Source organism: Thermobia domestica, chromosome 5 (genome assembly GCF_964235325.1).
Source record: "Thermobia domestica chromosome 5, izTheDome1.hap1.1, whole genome shotgun sequence".
Lineage (NCBI taxonomy): Eukaryota > Metazoa > Arthropoda > Insecta > Zygentoma > Lepismatidae > Thermobia > Thermobia domestica.
Window position 1 is genome coordinate 19,986,951 of NC_137458.1, and position 24,961 is coordinate 20,011,911.

Sequence of the window (24,961 nt, forward strand, 5' to 3'; positions counted from 1 at the left end):
TATTGAAGAATTTCTAGTTCACTTTTATGAAATTAAAATTTATAAGAAACAGGTTATTTCAGAAACATTACCAAGGACGACGATCTTCATTTCTTATGACAAATCTAAATTTATATTACCTTCATCATCCACTTGACCTTTTTTTAAAATGTCCCAAACACTATTAATATCGAAATTAACTTTTATCAGGTTGAGTTCAAATCCAAATATATATTCTTTTTGAGGAAAAAGAATTAGATTTTCTGGTCCAGACGACGAACTATGTACGTTAATTTATATTCATAACTGCACTTCTTCTATTGTCACAAACAGTATAATTATGGTAATACGAAATCTCATGGAGTATAAATGGAGTATAAATAAATTCATTCAGTTGAAGCTATGGACTATTTACTCGAATTACATTATAAAATGTATATCAAATTTGTGTACATTCGCTTAAACATGTTAGCACTATACTTAGAATTTACTTTCTATGGCCACACAAAATAGCTTTATATATATCTGTATTTTTTTATAGAATGCAGCGGATATCTATGGATAATGTATGCATACGTACGACACATTATCCATGAGACGCAGGTCAACATTAATGGCACACAAGTAAACATCTTTTTGGTTAGCACAGGTCAACATTATACACACACCAAATAAATAACATAGGTCAACATTATACACACACCAAATAAATAACATTAAGTGCAGGTCAAAATTAAACACGCCAAAATAAACGAACTCATACCTAACAATAACCATATTTAAGATTGATTTCAATGATACGATTTGCTTTTACCAAAAGCAGGTCGTAACAGTTTTCCCCGGCGGCTGAGAAAAAATATAATTTCATTATTTTTTTATTTGAAGTCCTTCATTAACTCTTTTCTCTTCTCATCGGAACAATCAAATAATTTTATGTTTGATAAGTTTTGGCTAGCAATTTCTCTCCCCTTCAAATCTTTTAAACAAACAAAATTTTTACATACTTTAGTAACAACATATGGACCACTATATACTGGCACGTATTTATGTGTGATCTTTTTATACGCCCTGTATTATGAATACGTTCTACTACCCGATTAAGTAAGAAAGATGGAACTACTAACAACCGTGGTTTTAGTTGATTAATAGTAAATTATCTGAATAAATTGTTTTTCACTTGTAGAGAGAAGTTTCAATGAGCATATACCTTAAGAGCGACTTCTTACTATGTTTTCCAAACTACAATTAATTCCTACCAACGAGTAAGTTGAACTATACGAATAGCTTCATACAGACGGATACGGTGGATTTAAAGCAGATGATACCGAGGTAATTACTGGTATTTGTAACGGCGAATTAAACATGTTTATTGTCGGTTATGCAGTAAAAGATATATTCATTCCATAGAAATTAGGAGGTAAGTATGACGAAGAAAGAAGGAGAAAAATCCTATTATAGTTTGCAAAAGAATTATTAAATAAAATTTCTATGTACTACGAACCAGAAACTAACAAAAACGAACAAAACTACGACTCTCCTTCTTAAATTCTTGGAGGAGCTAATACCGGAGGCGAAATTTTGGCTTGTTGAATTCTACGAAGTGCCTCCAACCACTTCCAGCACCATTTTTCGATTACAGACCGATTACCCTGACTTGAACAACGGCCTATCAACCAATCAAAAATCTTTTGACTTCTCAGTGGGACATGAAAATTTGTACAGGATTCCTCACGTCGCCTCTCCTGTCTATCCAACCGGCACGAAAAATCATTAACTCTTTCATCTAAATGGCTAATTTCTCCTCTGATCATATTTTCGCATTTCTCGGGTATCTCATCAATCCTCTGACTAACTAAATTATTCAACTTCTTTTCCTTCTCGCGGAACGCAACAGCTGTATTCCGTTCTAACGGCTTCATTTGATTCAACATCTTCTCATTTGCCTCTTTTAAGTTTTTACATTGTTCATTCGTATGATCTAAATTGACTTTACAATTTTCTTTGATACTATCTACTTCTACAGTTAGCTTAGAAAAATCCTCTGCTACCACACCTATCCTGTTTTCTACACTTTCGGTTATGGATACAATACTCTCATTAATATTTCTTTCTACATTCAGCATATTTTCCTTTATCTTCTCTACATCTGTTGCAACGACATTTACCTCCTCTGAACATTTAAGTCTTACTTCGTTTAAATTTTCAGTCAGCTGTGAAGTAACTAATTTAATTTCTGATTTTACAGCAGAAAACTCGTGAGACATCTTTGTATCTAACTCAAGAATAGATGATTTCATAGAGCTAATTTCTGATTTTACAAGTTTAAAATCTGATTTTACAGAGTTAATGTCCATCGAAAACTTTTGTTGGAATCCTTCCATTATATTCTTCAAGCTCTCGAGGAGCGGTCCCCCTCCAATTTCGATTTCTGGTATTTGTTTCCGTGAAATTATTTTGGAAGTTTGATCCATTTCAGTATTATTTCTTTCTGCTTCAGAAAGAACGGATACATTTGGTCCAGATACAATAACATTTTCTTGAGTCTCAGAACCTGTTTCATTACCTTGTCCATTTTCACTTAGGCAGTCAACAATATCGATTCCCACTGAACATGTTTGACATACCCAATCACCATTTCTTTGTTTAATTGTTTCGAGCTCTAAACTCGATAACGTTATACACTTCAAATGAAACAATCGTTCACACTTATCACAGCAAAGAGATTCGCAACAGTCTGGAATCCTTTTACGTTTACAACATACATGAGTATCTAGTTCCATATCAACCATATTAAAGTTAATCAACATTATAATTCCACTAAAAATTCGCTAGTCACACACATCTGAACAGACAAATAAAGGGACAAAAGAGGAAAGTAACAAAGATCTATCATTAACATCTTGTTGGCTTCTTAAATGCTTACCCAGTTTCACGTCGGAGATGTACACCCCACATATATTTTTTTTACTTAATAAATTTTATTCACATGTCTTTCCTGAGACAAATCCACAATTAAGAAAAGGAAAAATCCTAAAGCATAGGTCACAACTTTAACACTAGTACTATTTAATTTAATAAATCCTGACGCTGGATGTCGCCACTTTAAAACGCACTCACTTCGGCGCATTTATTTAAACTAAACAATTCTGGCTATTTTAGCCACCATTTTTAAAATATACTCAAAAAACTTTTAATTTACGATTTTTAAAGTCTAAATTGTTTTAAGCGCAACGGTTATTTATCCAAATTTATAAATAAGTATTTTCCAGGAACTTGCAGCAGTGCCACTCCGAAACAAGAAATCTTAGCGTATCTTATATACTATAATATTAAGTGAACAAAAATGCTTATATTTATATATATATTATATCTAGCTTATATTATTGTTCGTTTAAATGGAAATAAACATATCTCTGAAAAATCTATAGCTTTTGGCGTTTATTATTTTCAGATGTATGATGCAGCTCATAACAACAAACTTAATTAGCAAATTTATTACAACATTATGAATAATTTATACCCAGGTCGAAGATTACAAGATTGCATTAAACAGATTTATTATGAGTCATGTTAACATGATTTATCGAAGTTTCCAGTCATGTAGCCAATCTGTTCAATAAAACACCTTTCCTGCCTTCAATGTATGCTTATTCATTTATTTGTATGTTTATATATATCATATGTTGGAATCTATGCCTGGCTTTCTGCATTCAGTTAGATTTCTGAATCAAACAATAAGAAGCATCCCTTGCTAAGTGATAACAACAACTTAGTACGCCTTTCACATTACTTTCTTTATGAATTATAAAGATTTTAAAATAGTGAGCTCGATAACACAGAAATGTCTTTTTTTTAGCTAGGAACAATTAATTCATATTTGTTCTAACACAAGCAGAATTATTAACATTATTTCTATATATTTTTCTTTTTCTGAAGAGCAATATATCCATATTTACTTTCAGGCATTACAAATCTTTTTTCCACTTTAGTTATGTTTACATAACAATAATACAGTTAATAATAAATAACGTACCTAACCTAATATACTATACCTAACCTAAATAACTTAATCTATCTAACTTAACCTATTCTTTTGTTATAAAACAAATAGACTCGATCTATCACTTATACATACAAAACAATTATTGATCGCATAACCAGTGCATAGATCACAGGCATCATACATAGATAGCATAAAAGGGCAAATAAGAAAAGGTGATATTGCGGCGCTGACTTATAATACTCAATTTTTTCTTTGTCTCAATTCCTGATCAATGGAAACTACTCTATTGAGAACGAGCTGCAAATGTGAAGTATCAATTCGACCTACAATGATCCGGTAAATATCGTTACCCTACTCCAATAGTTTCGTTATGTAGTCTCTTGTGTGCCATTGTAATTTCTTTTCTCGTTGGATTATATATACACACAATTTTGAACATGTCCCCCTTATAGTCTGATCAGATATGTGCGACCGCGAGTGTAACTTAATTAGCACCACATACTTCCTTTAAACTTGCAAAGGAACACATATACTGAAGAATGTATATATTGAAGAATTTCTAGTTCACTTTTATGAAATTAAAATTTATAAGAAACAGGTTATTTCAGAAACATTACCAAAGACGACGATCTTCATTTCTTATGACAAATCTAAATTTATATTACCTTCATCATCCACTTGACCTTTTTTTAAAATGTCCCAAACACTATTAATATCGAAATTAACTTTTATCAGGTTGAGTTCAAATCCAAATATATATTCTTTTTGAGGAAAAAGAATTAGATTTTCTGGTCCAGACGACGAACTATGTACGTTAATTTATATTCATAACTGCACTTCTTCTATTGTCACAAACAGTATAATTATGGTAATACGAAATCTCATGGAGTATAAATGGAGTATAAATAAATTCATTCAGTTGAAGCTATGGACTATTTACTCGAATTACATTATAAAATGTATATCAAATTTGTGTACATTCGCTTAAACATGTTAGCACTATACTTAGAATTTACTTTCTATGGCCACACAAAATAGCTTTATATATATCTGTATTTTTTTATAGAATGCAGCGGATATCTATGGATAATGTATGCATACGTACGACACATTATCCATGAGACGCAGGTCAACATTAATGGCACACAAGTAAACATCTTTTTGGTTAGCACAGGTCAACATTATACACACACCAAATAAATAACATAGGTCAACATTATACACACACCAAATAAATAACATTAAGTGCAGGTCAAAATTAAACACGCCAAAATAAACGAACTCATACCTAACAATAACCATATTTAAGATTGATTTCAATGATACGATTTGCTTTTACCAAAAGCAGGTCGTAACAGTCTTGATGTGGAATCGGACCTAAGATTAATGGTGACAAAACTTATTCCGGATTTCAGTGCAATTATAGAAAAACAGAAAGAACTTCATTCCTCATATTAGTGACCCAACATTTGAGAATATAGTTTATCAAGTGAATTTTCTTTTTTTCTTTTTTTTCTTTTTCTTCTTTTTTGTTTTAAAAAAATCAGTCTTGAAAGTTACTGTATTTTCAATTGGAATTTCGTTTGCTAGGAAACAATCATATATCTTTAGAATAAATTACTTATTGCAATATTTTCCTTGATCTTTTTCTTGTCAGTGGTAATTCTAATCAGTAGTTTTTAATACCATGTGAAATTTCAGATAGCATTGCAAGGGGTCCACGAATCACTTTCCAAATGCACAGGGGTCCGTGTTATCGGAAAGTTTGAGAACCACTGGTTTAATGAATCAGTTAATTAAATTTATAGTAAAATATCGCACATAATTTGTTATGACTTGTGTTATTATATACTAAAATCTTCCATAACATTACATGGCAAACAGCAGAATAGACATTTTAAATAAATATGAGCTAACTAGCCACAACAGAAAGGTAGTCAACGTTTATTCGATTTAGGTACACGATAAAGAAGTTTATCTTTACTGTGCAGCTTAAGTAAGCACTAAGCAGCTTGATTACAATTAGTAACCTGGTCTTCTAGAATAAATTCACTTCTTGAAACTGATACTCAAACATACTCAAACTTTTCCTTTAAAAAAAAAAAAGCTTCTGCTACAAATAGGTGACAATTTTTGTTTTTATGTTCTTTTGGCAATTACAAACTGAAACGTGCTTATAAGTTGTTTAAGAAATCCTACTCCAACTTTACAATATACCGGTACTTTAATTAGCATATTTATGTGACGTAAACTACATATGATTTTAATGTGCTTATTATGTCTTTCAGGAAGGAGATCCCAGCTCGACGAGTGAAGCGTTGGGCGTTTAGTTTACAGGAATTGCTCAAAGACCCAGTGGGGAGGGACCATTTCATCAAGTTCCTGGATAAAGAGTTCAGCGGCGAAAACCTCAAGTAAGCAAAATCACATATATTCGAAATGTAAACGATGTGCATCATTCTTTTTTTCTCTTATCTGTATAATAATTTGCTAGGAAATCAGTTTTCTATTTATTTGAACTCACATACCTAAGGATAAAAGATGATAAAGTTATAATAAGAGAAATGCCTTAGCAGCATATCATTAGCGGCTCCCACATGGACTAATGATCGAGATGGTTGGAATTAGTACTTGCGAAAATAAACTTTAAAAACACGTTGTCCATCATATTTTAGAGAGTATGTTGGCCATCCAACAATTTGTCCCTATTCAGCCAACAGATTTCATCTCCTGACATCCTGATGAGACCCATCGTCAGTGCCATTGGGGGTCCAACTTACCGCCTAGCCAGGTATCTCACCTCTCTGCTTCAGCCATTAGTAGGACAGTGTGAGCATCATGTGAAAAATTCATCCGACTTCGTGAATATACTAAAAACAATACGCACAGCTCCAGGAGACCTTCTAGTCAGCTTCGATGTGGTTTCATTGTTCACCAAGGTTCCAGTTCAAGATACGTTACTCCTACTTAGTGAACACTTCACACCGGAAATTGTGGAATTATTCAGAATCACCTTAACTTCAACATACTTTCTATATGATGGACAGTACTATGAACAGACGGATGGAGTTGCCATGGGATCACCACTTTCACCAGCAGTTGCGAATTTCTTTATGCAAGATTTTGAGCAAAAAGCATTACAACTGACACCTTTCAAGCCGTCATGTTTTATAGATTCGTAGATGATACGTTTGTCATCTGGCCTCACGGGGAGAAGACACTGCATTTGTTCCTAGAATTTCTTAATAAACAACATAGTAACATCAAGTTCACAATGGAGATTGAAAAGGACGGATGCTTGCCATTCCTGGACATTCTCATCCACCGGAAGCCCGATGGTAGTCTCGGCCATAGCGTCTACAGGAAACCTACTCACACTGACCTCTATCTCAATGGCAACAGTTTTCATCATAAGTCACAGCGAAACACCGTCATCAGCGCACTAGCACATAGAGCGAAAGACATCTCAGACGAAGAATTCCTTCCTCGGGAACTGGATCATCTCAAGAAGACGCTACTTCAGAATAATTACAAGAAGCATGATATCAGTTTGGCCCTGAAAAGGACCTTTTCTGAACAGAGGAAATCCAAAGAAGAAACTGAAGAACCATTGAGTATAGCAGTTTTACCATACACTGGACAACTTTCTGGAAAGATCTCCCGGATTCTGAAAAAACACAACAGTAAGACCATACACAAGCCGCCACTAAAAATCAGAAACTTACTTCGCCCGATCAAAGATGACTTGGGCTTAAAGACACCAGGCGTGTATCGTATACCCTGTGAATGCGGAAAGGCTTATATAGGACAAACAGGACGCACCATTGAACAACGTTGCAGAGAACATAAAATTTACATTAGATTATTCCATCCAGAAAAATCAGGTTTAGCAGAACACAGTTTAACAGAAGGCCATAAAGTTTTATTTAAGGACACATCCATCATTACCAAGAGCACCAATTACTGGACCAGGATAGTAGCCGAATCTCTTGCCATAGTTCATGAACCGAACAACGTTAATAGAGACACTGGATTTCAACTCAGTCACCTGTAAAACCCGGTCATCAGTACCACAGCAAAGAAAACGACACAGAAACATCCAGATAACCCTCAGCCAATCAGTACCACGGACTACGGAACATAGCCAGCCAATCACAGTTCCAATTTTCAGATTGAATCAGCCAATCAGGAACCAGCATTTTCAGCCAATCAGGAACCAGCATTTTTAGCCAATCAGGAACCAGATTTTCGCCAGCCCAGAGTATATATTACTTATATCCGCTGATCTCTACATAATTGCCCTGATGATGAGAACGATGACAGCTCTCGAAACGTTGGCCTATCCACCAGTTTTCACCTGGCTGATTGCCCGAGAAGAACTTTATCAAATTTCATCTCGTACTTTTAAGTACGATTTTACTTCTTTCGTAATGTTACACTGGCAATTGATTTGGTTGGCAAATGCTCGGCAAAGTGGCCAATTACAATGTAGGGCCAGCCTATACAGTTTCTCTCTCACTGTTGGGTCTACTGTCTGTAGTGTTAGGGATAGCAACGAGGGAGTTATAAGAGATGCTATGAAGTAAGCTTATAATTATGACGTGGAATAAACGTTATCAGTTGGATAACCTACTGTTTCCTACTGTTGTACCTACTGTCTGTGCTGCTAGGGATAGCTACGAGGAAACTAAGAGATGGTGTGAAGGAAGCTTATAATTATAACGTGGGACAAACGTTAGCAGTTGGATAGCCTACAGTTTCCCACTGTTGGGTTACTGTCTCTGCTACTTTAGATAACTACGAGAGAACTATATGAGATGGTCTGAAGGAATAACTTTATTATTTAGATTAATATTTTAGCCTATTTTTGAATTTTACGTGCTTATTTGCCTGTCTATTATCCATGTTGTATATGCCTAAACATCTGGTCTCTAGTAATAATGTTTTATATTTCCATAGCAAGATTTATTCCTTTCTAACTGGTAACGTAAGTTCTCATTAACAACAACCATTAGTAAGTATTTGACAGAAATCTCCTATCATAATTCCTTGTATAAATCACGTATTCTTAAACCTTCTTTCGGATTAACCCGAATAATTACGTTCCTTTGACCAGTTTCATTTACGAGTTTACTCGAATCCAGAATGTTTGTATTCTTTTTTGATTAGTGTGAATATTTCGTATCTACCAATTTATAGTTGTATGGATCACTCATAAAACCTGTTGCAAGAAAATCCAAGCTTTGGTGTAAGAGGCGTAGCGTGTTGTTATGTTTCGCCACGAATCAGGATTCTTAAATACATCCCACGAGAAACTTCACATTATTATTTCTTTAAAAAATTTCTTATGATCGTCCATTCCTTAACACTTTACTTAATGTTGATAGATGTACAAAGATATCACAACTTTTCTAGACAATACCACAACATCCCTCTAGTCAGTGTATTGATTAAATTCATGACAAACAGTTCTTTTTCAGAGCAATAGTACCATTTAATAAATGTAGTCCAGAATAATGATTTGATTTTATTCATAAATAATGTACGAAAAACTATACTGCTTTGACGAGTTTCGGTAGTTTTGATTTTAGTTTAACGTTCGACAACTAAGCACTGAGGCAGTGGTGTATTTAGGGGCGATATCGGTCTCAAGCCCCCCTCCCCTCCCGAAATAAATTTATTAGTTTTTCGCATTCCACATACAACAATAATCCTTCGCACCATTTCTAAGAATTTCATTGACTTGACATTTCAAAAATAATACTGTATTTATCAAATGTCATTCCATGTAAGAACTGTGTTCTTTTTTTCTTTCTTTCGTCCATTCTACTCTTCTGTTTCTTTTTCTTACTTGTTACTTTCATTCGTTTCTCCTATCATACTTTCGACCGTTGTTAGTTGTGATTCAAGTCGGCCGTCGTCAGTAACACCAAAACTAAGAGGAGCTGATAAATGAAACTGGTGTTCTACACCAACTTGCACGGATATCAACATAACGGGACTTTAGTTATTATAGCAAAGGAATATTTACATCGTTTAGATATAAATAAAGGTACATGTTTGAATTAAAGAAAAATCAAGTAATCCCGGGAAATTAGGTAGGCCAAGAGGATGCTTCCCTTTTCTTCTGTGGATTGAATGAAAGGTTAGATTCAGTGCTAAATTTTTGTGTGATAATCATACCACATTAGATTCACCAGTCTGCAATTCTTGTCATTAAAACTGCAATCAGTATATTTCAGCATCAACTTGTCTCTACACTTTCTTTCAGGACAAACATACACAGATAAAACTAAATATTTCTAAAATGTTTTTCTAGAAATCTTTTTCTAAAATGAAATCAGTTAAGTTAAAATGAGATTACAAATATTCAACGTGTGTTTGCAGGAGCGTCATTTCAGATTTGCTTGGGGGAGGGGTAAGATCCTAAACCGACATACGAGGTTTACGTTTTTTCTTAGTATATTAATAGACAATCGATTAAAATATATTTGATTCTCAAACTCAGGTGGGTAATTGCCACCCCCGCTTCCCTGTTTTGCGCATAACCCCCGGAAACAAAATCCTAAATATACCACTGCACTGAGGATAAAGGAAGCAGTAATGATGATAATGAACGAAATGGTGAAATGAAGAAAGTGGGAGAAAACGAGAGAATCTTGAAAAAACACGCGTAGGGTGTTTGTGCGTACACCACAAGTCTCCTTTGGGTGTGCACTCTACCACTGAGCCACAGCGGCCCCAAATTTCGTAACTTTTTCTTGATTTAGGGATAAAAATTTATTTTTAGATTTCAGTAGTACACTTCTGTGCCAGTGGGCATCGGCACATCATTAGATAAACATTAACTAGTGTAAGAATAATAAGAATAAAGAAATGAAATGCCGTCTCCACGATGAGGTGACAAAATGTGTATTTTATTTATTTACTTATTTTGTATTTTCATGTGATACTGAAAAAGGCGACTGTTGCTAGATCACTGCTTTCAAAGTGACTTATGTTGTAAACTACTTAATTTAATCTGAATAAGAGAAAATCTTTGTGATCAATTATCTTTACTATGATACTTGATTAAAGTACAGTAAATCTATTTAAGACTAATAGGCTAATTGTTTTCTTTCAGATTCTGGGAAGCGGTACAGGAACTGAAAGCGTTACCACAGAAAGACGTGCAGGACAAAGTAGAAGAAATTTGGGCAGAGTTTTTGGCCCCGGATGCTAGTTGTCCTGTCAACGTAGACTCACAGTCGTATGAAATCACCAAGAAAAACATGGAAAATCCTGATCGATGGACTTTCGATGTAGCTGCAGTGAGTGCTCATTATCATATTTCAAAGTCAATTTGTGTTGCGTTGAAATTGCGTTCGAGGAAATAATGAATAGCAATTAAAATGTAACGGAAATAATCCAACAATTTTCGAGTTCTCTAGCGACATAATATGATTGTGAAGAGGCCTTTTGAATGCGTTCGTTGTTTCTATTAATTTCTTATAGTTCAAATTTATTCATAGTTCTTCATCCGGGGGGCAAGAGGGAGGTGATACAACTCAAGAAGAATAGTTTAAAATGATTAAAATAGGTAAAAGGATATATGAGCGGATCAGGAAGAATACTTCAGGAGTTAAATATGGTTGGAAAATATATCATTAGGAGGGTTAACTGTTTCATCATTGAGATTTTGTTTTCGAACTGTTTTTCACGCATCTCCGTCGACAGCACCCAGTTTCTTTCCATCAATCTCATATATAACCATAGCTTTCAGGAGAGGATCGGAAAACAAGAGTTTCAACTTTGTTGATGCTTGTAGCAATCTATCCGAAATTGCTGTTTATGTATCCCATATCGCAAGCAAGTTTGGGGTTTTTTGAAGAAATTTTGAGCAGTTCGTACCTCTACAGCTGGGTTTACGGAAAATGAGTCAAGCACAGATTTGACTTCTTCAAATGTTCCTTGTAAAACTGACTTGCCCGTATCCAAGTGTCCCATCTAGTAATAATAGGTTCCGGAAGAAGTGGTACGCCTGGCAATTGTTCCTTGTTAACTTCCACACGTTGTGGTGCCTTCAAAAACATCTTTCTCGTGGAAGAAATAAGTTGGTTGACCTCCGGGACCTTGGCTCTCATCTCCTCAGCAACGCGTTCTAGGAGAGCATGTACCATACAAGTGGAGTGAATCAATTTAACCCTGCGTTAGGCGCGTATGATTTTGTTGCACGATTAGGCGCGTGGGTGACAGGTGTCACCCACCTATTAAAACATACTGCTGCAGAAATAATTTATTTTTTAGAAACTGTAGACAGGGAACAGAAGTATGCTACTGCTGCCACATGAAACATAAACAATTAACGTTCAGCTACTGAAATGTGCGACTTCGAACACCAACAAAAAGTGTTGCCAGCGTGAGACAAAAATCACTGGGGGACACCTGTCACCCACGCGCCTAATCTAGGGTTAAGATAAAACACTTTAAGCGCCGTAACAGCTTTTAACATGTACGACGCACTGTCTGTGTACATAAGAATAATTCTGTCTTCTTGTACGACATTCGGATATAACGCTTTTAGACTATAATTCACAAATTATGTTATGATGAAATTAAATGATTTGTACGCTCCAGAGCTTTCCATGCAATTAGATGTGGTGTAGATGGAAAATTAGCAGTTAGCTTTCGAACTAAGAAATTAGCTATATACCACTCCAAAGTACCAGTTGTGTCATCGACGGAAATCCATACATACGAACTGTCTAGTTCTGTCTTAATTACTTCTAAAGCTTCTTTGTACGAAATTGGAAGATATCCCTTTTGACTCATCTTGGAAATTTACGGCCACAATATTTTTCAAGAAAATCCCGAAACTTTGGTACTTGAATTTTGTTCCAAGGGATGTTTGCTGCAATCATTGCTTCACACATTTCGTTGTAAAACATACTAAGTGAAGAATCCTCTTGCCTCTGGGACAGTAGAACTTGCTTCTTTTCATTTCGTAATTGTTTGTTTTTCACATGAAGTGAAGTGCGAATATGCTGCTCTAACTAAGACTTCACGGTGCACCAAAGGTTTTTTTATTATTGTTATTATTATAGCATGTTCGACACACACACAAAAAAAACTTTGCCCTCTGTGGTAAATGCATCATCGACTGCTATCTAAGACCACAACTGCTGTGATAACGAGGAGGCAAGCGGAGCCACTCGGGGTTTGTACAGCTGAAACACGGACTAAACCCTGTGGCAAGCTCTTCTTACAACTTCAGTGGTTAAAATGAAAAGCCGATGAATTATGTATACCAAATCCTACGGTTGAGTTAACAATGCTTTAATCAGGATTTTATGTCACCGGCTGCAAAAATAAAGACGCTCACAACAAAGTAGAGATTAAAGGTAAGTACCGTCTGTCAGGAAAGTAAATGTACATCTGTTTTTTGAGTCTGGCATCCCTGCGCTCTAACTGTGAAGAATATGAGAATTAAATCAATCTAATATGTAGTAAGGGCAAGGAAAAAGTCTAACTTGAATAAGACATTGCAGAGGGGCACAAGCTGTGAATAAGAATAGCGCATAGTGTAAATAAAGGACGATATCGAATAGAAAGCCAGGAACAGCTGCTAAACAGAGAAAAACTAAAAGTTGTCGAAGTGGGAGCATAAAATACAAATACAAACAAATACGCCGACCACTAAACCTGTACCAACCAGTAAGCTTGGTGTAGTGGTTAAGGTGCTGAATTACAAATGCGAAGGATGTCAGTTCGAATCCACTTCAAGGAGATTTAATTTTTTTTGTTAATTAATAATTTGATGGTAAAAGAGATCGTATTACCCGTTCAATATGTTAAGTGAAAACGAGATAAAAATTCCGGTGACATTTATTAGAGAAGTGAAACCATGAAAACGAGGAAGCACGTATATCTAATCAGGGGCATGTATCAGAGGGCAGTGATCGGAAAAACGAAATTTTCCCGAATTTCAAACATGTGAATCTCTACAATAGGCACATTTCTTCAGAAATGTGCCTATTGCAGAGACCATCATGTCAGAAATGCCGCAAAATTTCTAGGCACTTTTACCGATCATTACCTTCTGAGACGAAAAACCTTCAGTTCGAAAGTTTCTCTCTCTCTGCGTGTCTGTCCACAGATGGTGATCAGAAAAATGGAAACACCTCTAGTTGGCAACACGTCAGATGTATGGGTTGGCAGTAGTGTCGTGGCGCCCGCAGCGCCGGACCGCTGGTGGTGGTGTGGTCGGTCTCCATACTACGTCAGGAGCAGTGGAACAGCAGTGTCCAGTGGCTGCAGCAGACGGAGGTAGTGTAAAATGGGAGACCTCTCAGATTTTCAAAGAGGGCAAATTGTTGGTGCGCGGTTATGGGGAGTGAGTGTGACGGCAGTGGTTACTGTGTTAGGTGTGTCGCGTGGGAAAGTGTCGAAGGTGATGACGGCCTACACAACACACGGGAAAACCACATCGGGGAAGCGGAACAGTGGGCGGAAGAAAATCATGAGAACAGGTCACGCCGGGTACTAAACCGCATTGTCACGCAGAACCGTCGTGCCACTGGGGAGCAAGTGACGGAGGAACTCAATCAGCACCTCCCCCACCCTGTTTCTACAATCACAGTCCGCCGCGAATTACATGACATGAACTTACGGGGTCGTGTTGCACGGGCCAAACCGCTCATCAGGGACCATAACGCTTTCGCACGCCGCAAATGGTGCCGCGACCATGCAACTTGGACCGTTGAGGACTGGAAACGTGTGATATGGTCAGATGAGTCATCCTTCACCCTATTCCCAACCACGGGCCGTGTTTATGTGTGGAGAAAGCCCAAAGAAGCTTATGATCTGCAGTATCTCCGCCCAACTGTGAAACATGGCGGTGGCTCGGTAATGCTGTGGGCCGCAATATCATCGTTTTCATTGGGTCCTGTGGCCACACTTAGCGGACGAATCACTGCCAAGGATTATGTCGCAATTTTAGGAGACCACTTGCATCCTATGGTCCGGATGTTGTTCCCGGACAATGATGCCATCTTCCAGGATGATAATGCACCCATTCACACAGCTGGCGTTATTGCAGCGTGGTTTGAGGAACATCGGGATGAAGTTCAACACCTCCCCTGGCCCGCCCAATCCCCAGATCTCAACATAATTGAACATCTGTGGTCCGTCTTGGAAACACGACTCCGGCGACGATTTCCACCTCCATCCTCTCTCACAGAACTGGCCGATGCCCTGCACGAGGAATGGTGTAAAATTCCACTTGCTACCATTCACAACCTCTATGCCTCCATCCCATGTCGCATCAAGGCTGTTCTGAAGGCGAAAGGTGGCCCGACACCATATTAATCTGGTAAGTTGCAATTTCGTTCATGTGTTTCCATTTTTCTGATCAACATCTGTATCTATCTGTATATATATAACGCTTTTTGTGAATGCTATAACCGCCGTAACTTTCGGGAGATTCAGACCAAACTTGGCACAAACATTAATTGTTGAAATATCTTGAAAGTGTTCGTTAGCCAGAATAATCAGATGAAAATGTTCAAAACGGCGGCCCTTCAAACTCTTAAAAAGTTCCAAAGGAACCAAAGTTCGCCCGTAAATGGGTATTCACAATGTTTGAGTGACTTTTCCTCTTTTACTGAAATATTTGTGTGCAGAGACTTATCCTCTTTTATTGAAATATTGGACCCGATTAATCACCTAAGGAAGGTTCACACCCTTTCGCTACGGTCAGGCTTGTTTTTTTCGAAGAGGGATATTTTCCTATCGGAACATCACGATTATTAGTGATGATATGAAGTTACACATTGAAAGTGAAGTAACTTCTGAAAGGTGTTATTTGAAAGAATAATATAATAAATGTGTTTTCCTCTAACACAGAGAACTGTAAATCATGTACTTCGAGTTCGAGAGCATGAATGGCGAGGAGTGTTATTAGATTTGCTTTTTAGTAACACATTGCATTGCAAATAGTGGTAGGCAACATTAATGTAAATAAAATAATAATAATAATATAATACGAAAATGTGTTGTTTGTGGCAACGCAATATCTTCTTCAATTCTTCATCAAACGTAATGATTGAAAAGCCATATCTCCCTTACAGGTAAATATTAATTTATATCGAGAGAACGGGAAATGGTAGAGTGATGGGAGCAACGTTGGACACTGTGCAGTCACAGGACTTTTCAATGCAAAAAGAACGAAGAGGCATCATCATGGGGCGTCATGGGGCTACGGCAGAGCCCTCTTTAGCAAAATGTCGATAACTTATATCGAGAGAACAGGAGGTGATAGTGGGATGGGACCAACGTTGGACACCGTGGACCCATAAGGCGCATCGAAAAAATATGAGGGGGCTCCAGCCAGCCTTACTTGTTTCCACATGACAATATAAAATTATATTGTGCGAAATATACACACGAGTTAGCTAGTAATATTTATTATTATTATTATCAACAGCATCTTTTCATTACGTGTGCATGTGTGATATGAAACCAAAGAGAAGATCCATCATTCGTAGAAAGCCTAAGAATAGACAGTTACTTTAACTGCGAAGGACGACGAAAAATATGAAAAGAGTGATTATCTGTAGCGAAAAGAAACAATACTTTCTCTCAAATGGATAAAAAATCAAGCCAAGATAGATTCGAACTCGGTTCGCCGGCACGAAAAGCCAGTGCTTTGTTCACTAACTCACTGTGTCTTTAGGGATTACAACCATTGCATTAACAGCTATCACTTCCGTGGGTTGTATACTATGATCACGTGTTCCTTCTTTGCTGGAAGTCGACAATGTTCTTACATGTAGTAGTTAAACCTACATGCTATGTAATACATGAGGTATTTAGGGCCATATGCATAGTCGACCACGTAGGGGTCCCCTAGACGAACCGTACCTGTGGGCTTCCTCAACCTTCCCCTTGACTGTGCAATGCATAAAGCTTCCAAAGTGATCCCTCAGGTACGGTTAACACTGAGAGCTGATTGGTCTAGTACACCTCGAGCGAGGCTAAAATTTTGTCAAAAAAAAAGTTGAAGGTAGAACTCCGAAACTCAATTCTACTATGATAAAGAATTAACATCGAAGCAGCAACTGCATGGATACAACGTATGCTATATAAAAAAAATGAAATAAATGTTCTGAACTTTGTTCTTGCCAAGGCGGAAAAATAATGGTGTAGATTAGGAATACAGTGCTTTTTTTAAATTTTCAGATAAAGTCTGTTAACTTGAAAATTGTTATAAATTGATATAGAAAAGCGGAAAAATATCGGTGTAGATTAGCAATACATTTCTGTTTTAATTTTCAGGTAAAGTCTGTTAACTCGCAAAAAGAAATATGGATATGTAGCTAGAAAACGTGTGAGGCTGTAGCTTTACAATAGAGATCCCACTAGAAATAAATTACATATACACTGTAATTTTTAGGACAAAATCAGCCCATAGTATTTTTGTGAATGTATTTTCTAAACAATTTGCCAGTAAAAGTTAACCTTAGGAGGGCATAAAAGTTATGTCTATAAATACAGTATTTTGGGGGGGATATTCCATGCAAATAGCGTAAAACTTCTTATTTACTTATTCCTAGAGTGTTATCATCTAATTGCGTACAATTGTATAAGACATACATACATACAGTGAAAGCCAGACGTCTCAAAACCACGCACCAAACTTTGCAAGCTGCTTATTACAAGCAATTTTTGCATCTACTACGGTTTAATGCCAAGGTGAAGCTGGAGGGCTACAGTCGAGGTCCGTCTGTAGGGAACGGGCGAGTTTGCGATGGTGTGTAAACGAATTAGGGGTTCACTCGAGCAGACACTTTTACGAAATAGAAAATTTATAGGTAAAATACGATGTGAAGCCCTACATTTTTCGTGAAGGAATGAAAGAGTAAATATAAGTAATTACCATCAATGGCAGCATATTGAAATGATTTAAGTGATAATGAAAGTATTGTATGTGTAAGTGTGCTCTTCCACTATCCTCGTATATACTTATACTCCCATCGCTGACGCGCCTGCTCCCTATGGATGCACCTGCTCACTATCACTCTGAGCCGCCTGATGCGCTCCTACCATAACTCAGTTAGGTAACATTCGTGCTTTTAGCCACATAGCACAAATTGATTCGTATCTTATGTACTGTAGTTTTTATGTTATACGCCCACACTGTATTTATACTGAGCCCTCCTGAAGTTAATCTGCAAGTAGTAATGGAGCTCTTCATATAGACATACTTTGCTAAAAGAAATACCAAGCTCTAACCTAACCTGAAAATGTAAGAAATGTGTCAAAATTTGATACATCATTTGATAAAATTTGATGCAAAAAATATGCATCTATCTGTAGTAGGTGGTCACTAGAACCTAGTTTTCCATTATAATTGCATAATTATGAGCCATACTTCTTAACACTGTTTCCATAATCACGTGAACCGATGCATACTTTGAGCAATTACAGCGCGTCGATAAACAGGAGTTCGATGATTTCCACTTGTCTTTCCTTATACGCATATCACCAACACTAATATGCCTGCTTCCGCGGACAAAATCATGCGTGATCCCTCAAATTGTGCCCAGCTTGGAATCGGAATAAATGCAAACTTATCCTGTGTTGGGCATGGTTTTTCGCACTTATTTATTTATAATATATAAGTTTGCAAGCATATTATAAATGTGTACGCAGCTGGTGGTCAGGTAAGAAACCAAGAATGCAGAAGACGTTAGATCATTAGTGAAAAAAGGGATGTTAGCGCTCCTCAAGTTTACCTATGCAGAGAAATGTAGGAAAACACCAACAGGGAGAAGGATGTAAAACACATTAGAATAACATTTTCACGATGAAATATGTGTAACTATTGAGTCAATTTTTCCCATCAGTGATGATTCCTGTTTTTTTGGCGATTTAAATATGTTGCGGATGAAATGTATTAGTAACGAAAATACTGAGAATTCACATTGAGCACGATAGGCTATGTGGTCCTGAGGGAATGTCATGGTTCTCGGGGAGAAATTTCCCCCCCCCCCGGCCGATCCTTGAAATCACCACTGGACCCCTAGAATGAATTCTGAAGCTATTCTACAATCTAATCTAAAATCTACTTCAGTACCAATACTGTAACAACAAGTATCTCTCGCTTATTTTATTTCAGGTAATAATTGTTAGTCCATTCTTTGACCTTGTATTCAATATTTGTACGAGCGGAAGCAAAATATCCTGCAATCTTCTTTCAGGAATTGGCATATATTTTTAAATTGGTTGCCATCAATATGTCATTTATTATCGCTTAATCAGCTCAACGAATTCGGTAAACTCATTAACATACTCAAATATTTTGTCAGCACGGAGCATATGCATTTTATACAACAACAGAAACTGCTACGGGCTAGCAAAGGGTGCGTTGAAGCACCCCTAGCCATCCTCTTGACTTACGGGAAGGTTGCGGGCTTGTTTGACCCTGCGGGAGAACTCTGCAACACAAATTATCACGTGTCCCGTACGTAGCCCCTAAGTAACCCGCAGAATAACTATGCATACGGCCCTTAGACTCACATGCTCTCCATATAATGTAATTAAAGGGTCATACTAGGAATAAGAAACAGAAGATTGCTTGGTCAAAGCGGAAACTATTGGCATCAGAAGAAATATTTATCTACGAGGCATGCGCAGTAACATAATTCAGAATAGTTGCTGTTTAGTTCACTAAACGAACAAAGGGGTATAGAAAGCAAACATGCGGCGTCAACGAGATCGACCAGAGTTGACAGAGGCGGAAGCAGATGCGTAGTAATACCACTTTGGTTAAATTGATAATTCGTTCTGTATCCTGTAATAGATCGTATGTTATACATCACAACTTTACGGGAGAGCAGAGAAAGACTTACTAACCCTATCATAAAGAAAACTTTGCTAACCGGATCATATAGACACAAATAGATGTAACGGTGAGTACTACAACTTGGATTTAACGAAAGGCGTGTTGACATTCAGTGGTTTGCAGGGTTGTATATTCACTAAAAGATAAGACACAATACAATTCTTCATACCTCAGCTTCCAGTAGCTAGATGCAATTTCTGGTTAGATAATTAAATTGCTGTCGGATTTTAATACATGACGTATTGCAGGATACAAAATGCTCTGTATTACTTATTTGTTTGTAGACAGCTATTAGTTTAGTGTTCTGAAAGGTTGTGTGTAAACTAGGGATGGCCAATTCCGAAATTTTTACTTTCCGGACTCCCGAAAGTAAAACCGGACAAATTCCGGAATTCGGAAAAATCCGATTTTAGAAAATCCGGAATTTAGAAATTTCTGACTTCGTAAACATTTCGGAATTCGGAAAAATCTGAAATTTTTCCGAATTCCGGAATTTTACCGAATTCCATAATTTTCCGAAATCCGGAAAGTGAAATTTCCGCTTCCGGAAAATGAATTTCTCTCGGTTAATATGTACATGATTCTTGCATCTCATCTCTAGATGGAGAACTTCGAGCAAAGAAAATTGATCATTAACCTTCCATGCAGTAATTATTTTATGCCAAAAAAGATGTTACCTGGTGTGGAATCGAACCGAGGTTTTCTAGTTGGAAGCCCAGCATGATACCCAGTGGCGGCTTTAGAGGGTAGGCACGGGCCTATCCAAAAATTTAGAAAAACTTTTAAACGCGAAAAGATACGATAAAGAATAAATATATTTTCCGCTATTTATATTAATGGTAGATAATTATTTAACAAATAGCATCAACCACTACTGTAAAATTTATTTCCTCCTGCCATTAATCAATCAAATGTGTATATTTATCCATAAGTGAGGGAGCGGGCCTACCCAAAATTAAAATCCGCCCCTGATACTGATACCCCACAGATTACTCTAACGAAAATGTGTTTTCAACAAATGGTGCAGTGATTCTTTCTAAAACCAATCACATGAAAAGAGGATACTTCAGATCAGTGAGGTTTCGAACGGCACTGGTAATCCTCTTAGATGTTTGTTCTTTCCCAACCAACTTTCGTAAATCATATCCGTGATACAGGTGTCATTCCACCCTCTTGAGGATTGCTCGTTTAGTATGAGAAACCACTCTTCGATTCTTCAGGACCGCTTTGTAAAAAAAATTGAGTTGAAAAGGACTTGAACCTATGTTGATTACCTGTATTGTTCAGAAGTCCAGCATGTTACCCCTACACTTTCTTCCCACAGGAAATCATAAACCAAATATTACTAAGTTCAGCCCTGATTTTTGGAGCGAACCGGTAATGTTCTTCCTGTAATGATATTTCCACGAAAGTGCATGCTGAGACTCATTTATTCGATGACCTGGAGTTAAATTACTGCCCACTACTAAACTAAATAACATGCAATGCAGGAAAATTACAGAAATAATAACATATTATACAGTAATTTCGCCATGCATATTCAAAAGTACGCTAATAATAATAATAATAATAATAAATATTCACCTTCACTGTTTAGTTTTAACTTCATCGAACTTCTTACATTTTCGTGCGAGTGGACACTGGTTCGAGTTCGTTGGGGGCTATTGAACACAGTGGTTCTTAACATAGTCTGGCCACAATTGTAAGTCCCGTCGTTAGGAACTCAGCTGTTCGTTTTAGTGTTTCGTAACAATTTTATTGTTAATGTTTAGTACTGATAATACTTTTTGTCTTTGCGTATTGCTTTTATTCTTGTCTTCAATTCGAAAGAGAAGAATATCCGAACAAATGCCACCATAATTAATCTTATTTTGAATGTAAACGCCATTCGCAATTAGTAAACATCAAAAATTGAACGTTCCGACGTAGCTGCAAAACAAAAAAAATGGAAGTGGTGTAGTTCGAAACCAATACTCATGGTCATTAAGAATACAATAACCACATACCTTAAATCTCTTGACTACGATTTCTATGCTGAGTAAAACATAACTTATTCAATTTCTATACTGCTCCCATTATATCAAGTTTATACGGATGTTTTTATTTCCTTACTAGAAAGAAGTTGAAGGTGTGGAAGTAATTTTGATACTTGGCAATCACTGACAAAAATCCGAGTAAAGACTGCGTGCATCCTTTACCATAATGTGAATATAGGGTGCATGTCTTCATTCGTCTTTCTCTCTTCATGTCTTTCTTGACATTTCTTTATCGTGTCTTTGTTTCTCTTTCTTCTCTCTCTATTCATCTTTATCTCTTACTGATTACTTCTCTGTTTTACACACCTTCTCCCTTCTCGCACATGTGCTGCGTCAGAGCTAAACCGGGCCTCTTTGCAAAAAGTATTGACCAGCCTAACCTAAACACAATCCTCCCAGTACTCAACGTAGAAATCCTAGTCGAGAGGTTTAAGGCACGTAGTGGTTGTATTTTTTTATTAGCATGAGTATGGGTTCGAACCCCTCCACTTTCATTATTTTTTACTTTTTACAGCTACGTTGGAACGTTCAATTTTTATTCTTTACTAATTGCAAATGGCGTTTACATTCAAAATAAGAGGAATTATGCTAGCATTTGTTCGGATATTGTTTTTCGAAATGAAGACAAGAATAAAAGCAATACTCAAAGACAAAAAGTTTTACCAGTTCTAAACATTACCAATAACAATTGCTACGAAAGACTAAATTCGATCTCTCATGAGCTGCATGCATATTAACAAAAAATTTTTTAAAAATCTCCTTGCAGGGGATTCGAACTGACGTCCTTTGCATTTGTAATCTAGCACTTTAGCCACTACACTAAGATCATTGCTTGGCAAACGTTTAGTTGTCGGCATATTTGCTCGTATTTGTATTTTGTTTCCCACTTCGACAATTTTTACTCTTTTTTCTCCGTTTAGCAGCTGTTTCTGGCTTTCTCTTTCGGTGTCGTCCTTTATTTACACTATGCACTATTCATATTCACAGCTTGTGCCCCTCAACAATGTCCTATTCAGATTATACTTTTCTTCTTACCCATCACTACACATTTGATTGATTTAATTCTCGCCACCCCCTTCCCCCATCAGAGGAAACTTTCTTATTTTATATATAAATAAAAGAGAGTTTGGAGCTCTTAGAAGTAGCTCTAAGTAGTGTATTACAACCCACCGCCCCCATAAGTCCGTCCTGGATCCACCCCTGCTAACATGTAAGCCAAAAGTCTTGGGATTTTCCTCTTAAGGACTGTTTAATGTAAAGAATACTTCACATCTTAAGAATATGTAAAATTAAGTAAAATACGTAACGTAAAACTTGACTATGGTATCCCTACTGACGTAATTCTTCAACATTTTTTTTAAATTCCACGCATGTAAATATGAAGGAAAAATACGTAATTATATAGAAATTCGGTCTCTACTCATAACCACTTATCAATAATTTATTCCACACTTTGTCATCCCTCATAAGAGTGGTTTCGTTTAATAAGAAAAAAATTCTTTTCTGAAAGTAGCTGTTTGGGAACTGTATACACACTAAAAGAACTCCAATATAGTGTTACTAAAATAACTCCTCGTAATATGTAAGGTGGATAATTGAACGATTACCATTTTAACACTTTACTCGAAAATTGAAGCAGCTGAATTAGCACCAGTGATGTGTCATAAATTACACAACCAATTTTTACTGTGTACCTAAGTAATGCAAATACCTTTCTGTTGTAAAACCTAAGAGCAATTTTATGAAAAAAAAACATAATCAAGTTAGTAAATTTATTTATAGAGCTGAGAATTTAATTTATGGAATGTAGGTCTATTTTTGATATCACATGACATACAGATTCCAATTACATTCTCCAGTTGTGTTGTTTTTGCTTTGGCCTTAGTGAGTTTGCTTGAGTGCCACATGTTTATGATGTGTAAAAAGACTTGTGCTTGTGACCAGGGCCGTGCCGTGGAAAATCAGCGCCCGGGGCGAGAGTATGCGACGGCGCCCCCATACATATATTTCAAGCAATTTTTCCTATCTTTTTCCTTTTTTCTCCCGAATTTTTCGCCCCGCTCGCCCCCCCCCCCCACGAGACGTCCCTGCTTGTGACAATGGGTTGAACTCACGACAGTTGTATACATTTGTTGTTGTTGCAATTTTTGAATGTATAAAGTGGACGTGCACCGTGGAAGTAATATAATTTTCATTTATTCGTTCGCGAATTTATTAACATCAAATAAATCATCGAAATAATTTGAAGACGAGATGAGATCTTCTTGATGATCACCAGCGTCACTACATTTCACAGCATCAGCTTCCTTCCTCTGGGCCAGTTTGTTTCGTATCAGACGCATCCCAGAAACATATCTAATCTTATGGAATAAATCTCACTGGGATGAAGCAAAATTGAGTGGCTTGGCTCGGGTAAGACAGTGGTAAGCACCGCTTTCGATGAAATAGAATCATTAGGTGGAATGGGTTGGTATCGAACTACAAAACAGTATGTAGGTAGTTTTATTTCGGAAATGCACCTGTAGATGGCAGGGGAAGCTTGTTTGGTCTGTGTCATTGCATTAAGTTGCATGGGAATGTTGATCTTCCTTTTCAAGTTTCCTTGAAAAATAGAAAATGCCACTTACCACTGCCTTACTCCGAGACGCTCAGTTATTACAGGAATATTTTACCTTATTCATAAAATTTAACCGCCATTTTAAACTCATTCTCTGATCAATTGATATATTTTATTCATATGGTACCTGACTCCTGATTCGTCCTATAGAAAAAATGGAAAGCATACGAAGACATACGTTCTTGTATCTTGATATTGTGAAAAAGTCATATGTTGAGTATTTATTCAGATAAGCTTTTAGCGATTAACGTCAGTGAGTAGTTTTTCTATCATATATGTATTTGTTTATTTCAGGCTCATGTATATCACCTAATGAAGAGCGACAGTTACTCAAGATACTTAAGATCTGAAATGTACAAAGAATTCCTTAGTGGATCTAAGAAAAAGGTAGGATTGTTGAAGTTTATTGGAAATATTAATTGTTTAATATTGACAACCCAGCT

General features: G+C 36.7%; 1 protein-coding gene across 1 annotated transcript in view; it reads left to right on the forward strand.

The window, feature by feature from the left end:
* The window catches only part of RSG7 (Regulator of G-protein signaling 7), a 214,040-nt gene that overhangs the window by 155,604 nt on the left and 33,475 nt on the right, over positions 1–24,961 (forward strand). Inside the window, exons 10-12 of the mRNA XM_081758294.1 lie at positions 6,271–6,396; positions 11,106–11,292; positions 24,813–24,905. Coding sequence (XP_081614420.1) covers positions 6,271–6,396; positions 11,106–11,292; positions 24,813–24,905 — 406 coding nt within the window. The remainder of the gene's footprint in view (positions 1–6,270; positions 6,397–11,105; positions 11,293–24,812; positions 24,906–24,961) is intronic.